Source organism: Cyclopterus lumpus, chromosome 14 (genome assembly GCF_009769545.1).
Source record: "Cyclopterus lumpus isolate fCycLum1 chromosome 14, fCycLum1.pri, whole genome shotgun sequence".
Lineage (NCBI taxonomy): Eukaryota > Metazoa > Chordata > Actinopteri > Perciformes > Cyclopteridae > Cyclopterus > Cyclopterus lumpus.
This window is the reverse complement of record NC_046979.1, coordinates 12,790,332-12,798,958: the sequence shown is the minus strand read 5'-3', so window position 1 is coordinate 12,798,958 and position 8,627 is coordinate 12,790,332. Positions and strand designations below refer to the sequence as shown.

The 8,627-nt window shown below is 39.7% G+C and overlaps 1 protein-coding gene across 1 annotated transcript; it reads right to left on the bottom strand.

The window, feature by feature from the left end:
- Positions 1 to 4,421: 4,421 nt before the first annotated feature.
- Positions 4,422 to 5,531, bottom strand: LOC117742838 (olfactory receptor 146-like). Its single transcript, XM_034550488.1, has 2 exons — positions 5,510 to 5,531; positions 4,422 to 5,419 (listed from the first exon to the last, which is right to left on the bottom strand). The coding sequence occupies exon 2, from the start codon at positions 5,400 to 5,402 to the stop codon at positions 4,422 to 4,424; it is 981 nt and encodes a 326-aa protein (XP_034406379.1). The 5' UTR covers positions 5,403 to 5,419; positions 5,510 to 5,531.
- Between the last annotated feature and the right edge of the window lie 3,096 nt (positions 5,532 to 8,627).

The window sequence follows — 8,627 nt, the reverse complement described above, 5'->3', positions numbered from 1 at the left end:
GGTGTTGCAAATCATGCTTGTGTATCTGGATGACATTTTGGTGTACTCAGTCTTTTGAAGACCACCTAGTGAGGCTGAAGAAGGTTCTTCAGAGGCTGAAGGAGACAGGGCTCAAAGTCAAGGTAGAGAAGTGTCATTTTCTGCAGTCTGAGGTACGTTTCCTTGGCCACCAGAGGGCTGAGGGCATTGGGACCGACCCGGATAAGATAGCAGTGGAGCAGTGGAAAACTCCTAATACTGCCAAGGACTTAAGATCATTTTTAGGTTTCTGTAGTTATTATAGGAAGTTCATAGAGAGGTTCTCTCATCTGGCAGGCCCACTAAATGATGTGGTTAATAAGTGCATCAGAAACAACATTCCATCCAGGTCTAAACAGCTGTTTGGAAGTTTATAGACTGCAGTGTCAGGAAGCGTTTGAGCTGTTGAAGGAGAAACTCACCATTGCTCCTTTGTTAGGTTATGCTGATCTTTCTCTTCCCTTCACTGTTGAGACAGATGTCAGTAGTTTTGGATTAGGTGCTGTCCTGTATCAGCATCAGGGTAAGAGGAAAAAAGTGATTGCTTATACCAGTCAGAAGCTGCGTAATGCATAGAAAAATTATTGTAACTACAGCAGTATGAAACTTGCAGTGTTTACCCTTAAATGGGCGGTTTCAGAGAAATTTAGAGGTTACGTCCTAGGCTCTAAATTCCCTGCCATCACTGATAACAACCCCTTGTGCCACCTTAATACAGCTAGGTTGAGCGCCATCGAACAGCGCCGGGTAGCTCAGTTAGCAGTGTTTGACTTTGAGGTCAAGTACCTTTGAAAGCAAAATAGTTGCAGAGATATGCAAACTATATGGTGTAAAGAAAACCCGAACAACACCTCATCATCCCCAGGGAAATGCACAATGTGAGAGATACAATAGGACACGATCTCTTGCGTACCCTTCCCCCTGAGAAGAAGTGTCATTAGCCTGAGCACTTAGCAGAGTTAATCCATGCCTACAACGTGACGCCTCATGCTACTACTGGTTACACACCGTACTACCTACTTTTCGGAGTGCATCCACACCTCCCTGTGGATGCTCTGCTAGGGCAGGAGCAAGTGCAAGACAATAAACTTGATTGGCTAATAGTGCATCAGGAGTGTCTTAATGAAGCCCATGCTAGAGCTAAAGAATATGCTGAGCAGAAAGCAGCGGAAAGAGTTGAGTTGGACAAACGCAAAGTGTACTGTCCACCAGTGGATGTGGGTCAGTTGGTGTACCTTTGCCACCAGCCTCAGGGCAGGAATAAGATCCAAGACGCGTGGGGGCCTACTGTTCATAGGGTAGTAGAGGTACAAGGTACCACTCATACTGTAGAGCCTGTGGAGGGCGGTCCGGTAAAAAGGGTCCATAGAACAAATCTTAGACCTTGTGTAGGTCCTGTCCCTGCTCTTAGCAGAGAGAGAGAGCAAGTGCCCTTACCTTCACACATGTTCATGCCCCTTCTGAGTCTGTCCCAGCCTATTTAGATCCTGAGTATGGAGTGCTGGAGGAAGTTCCTTGTCCAAACCTGTGCTTGGGGGTAGCAAGAGTTGATGTCCCTGGTGATTATGATCAAGGGGACACAGAGTCTGGAGGTGGCATTGAACCAGTGAACATGAAATCTTCTGAGAGTGAAAGTGAGGTGCAAACACTTGTTCCTACTACCGGATTCTGTTCTAGCAGGGATGCAGAGACAACTGCTCCTGTTCCAGCACCTCTCTCTGAGAGCAAATGCAGGAGTACACTCAAACCCTCACCATGTCCCAAAATAAGCATGTAATGCCATTTCACTTAGTCCTGATGTGTTGTCCCAGTTGCTGACCAGCATGGGTGCGGCATTCTTCAGGGAAGCAGTGAAAGAAGTCAGAACTATGAGTTAAGTCCCAGAGGACATGGACTTTTTAGCAGGGGAGTATGTAACCTAGTGGAAAGATGTTGTCACCACCAAAGCCACTAGAGGGCACTGTACTTCAGAGAAAGCCAGCAAGACATAAAAGAGCAAAACAGGAAGTAAACTCAGCTGTGTCAAGTGTCAAACTGGTGATGTGTTGGTTGTTTTCCGTGTGGTGCGGTTTGGGATGAGTGTCTGTAGCCGCGAAATGTGCATTTGAGCTATATAGGTTAGTGACCCAGATTTGTGAAACGTGTTTAAGTGAGATTCTGTGTTCACAGTGTAACTGTCAATATACTGGACAATCTTTGTTGAATCCAATACAAATTGAACATTCAAAATTATTCCAAACATTCTATTTCCTATAAAGATAATAAAGAAATAAAGATCCCTGAAGATAGTGTTGTGTCTGGTGTCTTATCAAATGTCACCTGCCTACATAGGGTTATGGTTATATATACTGTATATAGTCAGTAAAGGGATGTTGAACTTAATACTTAATACTTGCCACCATGTATACTCAAGATGGCACTGCAGATGGCTGCCTCGGTACTGCGCTCTCTCTGCACTCTCTGGTACTTTTTTTGTTTTTGTTTGTTTGTCTCGTTTCCACCTCTTGTTGTTACAACGTATCTTTGCGAGCAATCCTTTTCGAGGATGGTAGACATGAAAACTAAGAAAAGGAACAGACTTTGTTGCGAAAATGATATGAGAGTGGCACTTTCTGAACTTGTATCTGAAAGGCAACAGCAAAAGTCACATTGATGTGCAATAAATTATTGTTTTGTTCTTTGAACACAGTGATTTTGTGTGGAACTGATGCATGGTTAATTTCGTGCACTAATAAAATATATACCTACGTTTTGAATGAATCATATTTTATTTTTTCCAATTACGAAGGGTTCGGTGAATGCACTGATGCAGCTTGCAGGGTTCAGTACCTCCAATAAGGTTAAGAACCACTGCTCTACACCAACGACTGCACCTCAGGGGAGGTGTGCAAGTTTATAAACATCAATACTAATGCATGAAAATGGAATCTCTGGCTTTATTTTTGAGAGTTATGAGATCCTGTCCTGCGTCAGTAAACCTCACATGCTGGCATCACCCTGCTGCCGTTTTCTGCAAACCTTTGAGATTCCACTGATTTGGGATCAACTTTTGTTTTCTAAAAGAGAAGAAGCCAGGTAGATCGATAATGGGATGAGAGAAAACATGATCTCCTAATTCCTACATTGAAAAAAACGTGGAGTGCCATTTAATAAAAATTAAATTTTAAAAAACTACGTAACAATTTCCACACAGAAATTGTAGTTGTAAGTTGTGTTTACTTACTAGTGAAAATTGTTTTTTATCCAAAATGTTCAAGTAGATTTTACTAATTAATTTCTTCCTTTGACATAACATGTATTCAGCCTTTGATAGTAATCTTTACTCAAATGACACCGATCACAAGCACTTTAAGATAATTTCTCCTGGGTTGATTTGTATCTATCTGAAAGTGCATACAACCAAAATCATATTGATTTTAGCAGCCATTCTCCAGCCCTTTTAACACTACACTCTACTTACGTTTAACTCGTTAGCTTTAGTTAGTGCAAAAAGAATCAGTAAAAGTGCAGTGCAATGTGCTAGATAATTAACGGTATAAATAACAGATAAAGTAATTAAAAATAACAGTATGAGTAGCTTGAACTAATCCTGTACAATCAAAGTACAAACCACTAGATGGTGAAAGCCATAAGAGTCGAGTCCTACATGTTTAATTTTCAGCCTGTCTTGATTGCCTCGTTTTATCAAGGCGTTTACATAATATCAATTTAACACTCATTATTTTACCAAGCTTGACCTTTCAAAACCTTTTTTAAAACCTTGATTTTAAATAGAATACACTCAGTACATCATTTGAGCAACCCAGTCCTCAAAGGCTTTGGAGAATCTTTTAAATGCACTCTTCTAATAAGTAAACAATGTCCAAAGTAATGCGTCAATGTCCTGTCAAATCCCCACAATTGAGAAGCTGCAGGGACCAGTAAATATTTGGCATTTTTGCTTGAAAAATAGCAACAAATGAAACAATTAATTGATTATGAAAATAGTTACCGTTGCCGATTAATTGCATTTGATCGATAGTTGATTAATCGACTTATCACTGTAACATAGTTCCAACAGATGTAAACAAAATGATTTACTGCATAACTTGTCACACATATTTATTCTAATAAGCAGTGTAGAATCACAACAGCATTTCATAACATTCTAAAAACCCTAATTACATTTTGTATGGGGGACTGTTATAAAGTATTGCTACTGACGTAATATAAAATAGATTTGGTCTAGTGACATTGCAAAGTACAGTAAATTATATATTACCAGTCCATGACTCCATTTCTAAAAGTAAAATAATATTGATATAAGTGATAATAACCAAGTGAGAAGTGAGTAGTAAAAGGTAATAAATAAAACGGTGCTATTGTAACACCCTACATGTTTCATTATAGCAGTATTAAAGAGTTCACCATTTTCTGGTTGTGTTGTTGATCCTATTTCTTTTGCAAAGGTTCTTGAGAGAGATCAGCACTTCCTCTGTTTTTAAAGAGTATATAATAGGATTGAGCAAAGCTGGTATGATGTGTGTCATAGATGAGTTTATGATCCTGGAATTAGGATGGATGTAGGAGGTTACTGCCGCTATGTTGGTGCCCAAAATTGGTAGGAAAAAAATAGCCACAAGAATCAGATGAGAAGTACAAGTTTTAAATGCTTTGAGTCGTTCCTCTCCTTTTGCAATCCTGCTCAGTGCTATGGAAATGCAAACATATGACAATGCTATCATTACTAAAGGAATACAGAGGAATATAACAAAAACAACATATGCCAATATGTTATTTAAAGATGTGTCATTACAGGCCAGAAGATATACTGGTGCATGATCACAGTAAATGCTCTTTACCACCAGAGAATTGCAGAAGGAGAGGCGGTCAATAGCCCCAACCATAAATGCTAATAGACTCAAAGATAAAGCCCACACAAACAGCAGCATTGCAGCAATAACTTGATTAGTCACAAAACTGTGGTATCTTAAAGGGAAACAAATTGCTACAAATCTGTCATATGCCAGTGTGAAAAGTGTCCATGACTGAATACATACGAAGAAAAGAATAAAGAACATATGACTTACGCAAGCCTCATAGACAATGTATCTCCTGTCGAACACAAGTGTGTCTAGGAGTTTTGGGATGAGAGCAGTGCTCCCTAACAAATCTGTGAAAGCCAGGTGAAAGACAATCATGTATTTGGAAGTATGAAGAGTCTTGGTGAAGTAAATAATTGAGAGGAGGAAGCTATTCCCAAGAACAGTCATGATATAAGCAAAACACAGGAAGACATAGTAATACTTCATATGAGGGACGTTGGAAAACCCACTGAGATAGAATTTGGCAGGGCGAACAAATGTGGCATTAAAATTGGTTACAGCTTTCTCTTCTGATGTCATTATGAATATCTGTTTCCCTAGATGTACAAAGAGAAAACAAGATTAAGAGTAATATATAATAAAGGATAAAACAGTTGATTGGTGGGAATCATTGTCACCGAACTCACCTCAGACAACATTGAGTGTGCAGTTCACCGGAGTAGTACTTTGAGAGACTGGCCATTTATATCCTTCCCCCTTGTTCAGTCAATGAGTAACTGTCTCATAGGGGCTGTCTCATACTGTCTCATCTAGGGGCTGATCCAGTCAACTCAGTTAACTTAAGTTACCAGGATAAAGAATATGCTTATGGCACAATCCATGATTCATAGAAACAGGATACATCTAGAAAAGTGCACTCAGTAGAGTGCTGATATCCGCCACGTGTGTCTGCAATAATCACTGCTGTAATGTTTGATTGAATGAATACAACCCACAATCGTGAAGCCAGCCGTCTGCACTGTAAGCGTATCAGACATTTTTTCCACTTGCAGGCAACTAATACATTCTCATTTTAATCTATGCAGCTGTGAGCTGTTTCACAGGCGTATCCGTGACCTGAAGCGTTTATTTACACTTCAAATTTGTCCAGGTTATCCGCATATTCACTGTTGCTGACTACACAGAGTTTAGCATTTTAGCAACATTTCTACAGTAAAACCTTCGAAACAAAAACTAACGAATGCTACAGCAGGAATATGATCAAACAAGATGCACTGTAAAAAATTCAGTGTGGGATTGTACTGTAATGTAATAATAGGAGGGTGATTATAGTATGACAGAAGGAAAAGTTATAGTTTACATCATCTTATATGTGTAGTTAACAGCGTAAAAAATTACAAGCAATCAGTTTGATCAAATATGGAGAAATTGATTACACAGAACATTTTATTTGTTCTTGAGTTTGAGTATTACCTGAGTTGTAGCATATTAACTCTCAGTATAAAGGTTCAACAAGTGACCAAGTGAGAGTGTGACTGCTTCCGGAGGGACCTGGTGCTGCTGACCGTATTCCAATATACTCTCACTGGACCGGTAACTGTGCAGCTACATTGTCTCACAAAGCTATACACTGAGACACACACACACGCACACACATGTTGTCAAAACTATATAAAAAATGTACATTAACTATGGTACAAATGCGTTAACACACATTTTCTTATTATAATACACGCCGGCGGTAATGACACTTCCATTCGAGCAGTTACCCACCCTTAACCATAACTCTTTAGAGACTGTGTCCCACAATTAATTAAATCAAAAGTAACCAGAAGAGGAGTTATACAAATAACCTCATAAAGGTTAACAACACTATTGCAACAGTGCAACAAAACAGGAGAATTAAATGTGGAATCCTAAATATTAGATCTCTGTCATCTAAAGCTGTATTAGTAAAATATTTAATATTAGACAATCACATTGATTTATTGTGTCTTACTGAAACCTGGCTGAACCATGAAGAATATGTCAGCCTAAATGAATCAACTCCTCCAAGTCATATTAATACTCACATTCCTCAAGGCACCGGCCCGAGAAGGTGGAGTAGCAGCCATCTTTGACTCAAGCTTATTAATAAATCCTAAACCTAAATTAAACTACAAATCATTTGAAAGCCTTGTTCTTAGTCTTTCATAAACATTACAGCCAATCCTATTTGTTATACTGTACCGGCCACCAGGTCCATATTCAGAATTTATATCTGAATTTATCTGAATTTTCAGAGTTTTTATCAAGTTTAGTCCTTAAAACTGATAAGGTTATTATTGTAGGAGATTTTAATATTCATGTGGATATTGACAATGATTGCCTTAGTTGCTGCATTTATCTCATTGTTGGACTCGGTTGGCTTCTGTCAGAGTACAGAAACCCACTCTGCTTTGGCTACACCCTCAACCTTGTTCTTGCATGTGGCATTGACATTGAGCATTTGGAGGTCTTCCCACAGAACCCTCTTCTGTCAGACCATTACCTCATAACTTTTGAGTTTATACTCCCGGAGTGTACACCGTTAGTCAAAAAAGTTTCTACACCAGATGTCTAACTGACAGTGCTGTAGCTAAATTTAAAGAAGCGATTCCTTCTGCATTTGATTCAATACCACGTCTCAATGTGACGGAGGACTCCTGTGCGAACTTTAGTCCGTCCCAGATGGATCATCTTGTCGATAGTGCTACAGGCTCACTGAGAATGACACTAGACTCGATAGCCCCTTTGAAGAAGAAGACGGTGAGGCAAAGGAGGTTTGCTCCCTGGTATAACCCTCAGACCCGCAAACTAAAGCAAACATCACGGAAGCTTGAAAGCATATGGCGTTCCACCAATCTGGAAGAATCACGCTTAGTTTGGCGAAATAGTCTTAAAACATATAAAAAGGCTCTCCGTAATGCCAGAGCAGCCATCAGTAATAGAGAAAAATAAGAACAACCCCAGGGTTCTCTTTAGCACTGTAGCCAGGCTGACAGAGTCACAGCTCTGTGGAGCCGTGTATTCCTATAGACCTCAGTAATAATGACTTCATGAACTTCTTCAATGAAAAGATTCTAACTATTAGAGGCAAGATTGATGATATCTTGCCCTCAACCAGTGCCGATCTGTCCTTAAGTGGAGTGGCCTTGGAAACGGCTGTATGCCCTGGTGTATATTTAGATGGCTTTTCTCCCATCATCCTAGACCAATTGTCCTCAACGGTTTCTACTTCTAAACCGTCTACCTGTCTCTTAGACCCCATCCCAACGAGGCTGCTTAAAGACGTGTTGCCTTTAATTGGCACCTCTCTGTTGGATATTGTTAATGTGTCTTTGCTAACAGGCCATGTACCACATTCCTTCAAAGTAGCTGTAATTAAACCTCTCCTCAAGAAGCCCACTCTTGATCCAGAGGTGTTGGCTAACTACAGACCAATCTTTAGCCTTCCCTTCCTCTCTAAGTTCCTTGAGAAAGTAGTCGCAAATCAGTTGTGTGACTTTCTACATCATAATAGTTTATTTGAGGCGTTTCAGTCAGGATTTAGAAAACACCACAGCACAGAGACAGCACTGGTGAACATCACAAATGCCCTGGTTGTTGATTTTTTCATCTATGTAACATTTAAAAAATGAGGCACATCTTGTCTCAAAAAGATGCAGAAAAGCTGTTTCACACGTTTGTTACTTCTAGACTAGATTACTGCAACTCCTTATTATCAGGCTGCTATAATAAGTCTCTTAAATCCCTCCAGTTGATCCAGAATGCTGCAGCTCGTGT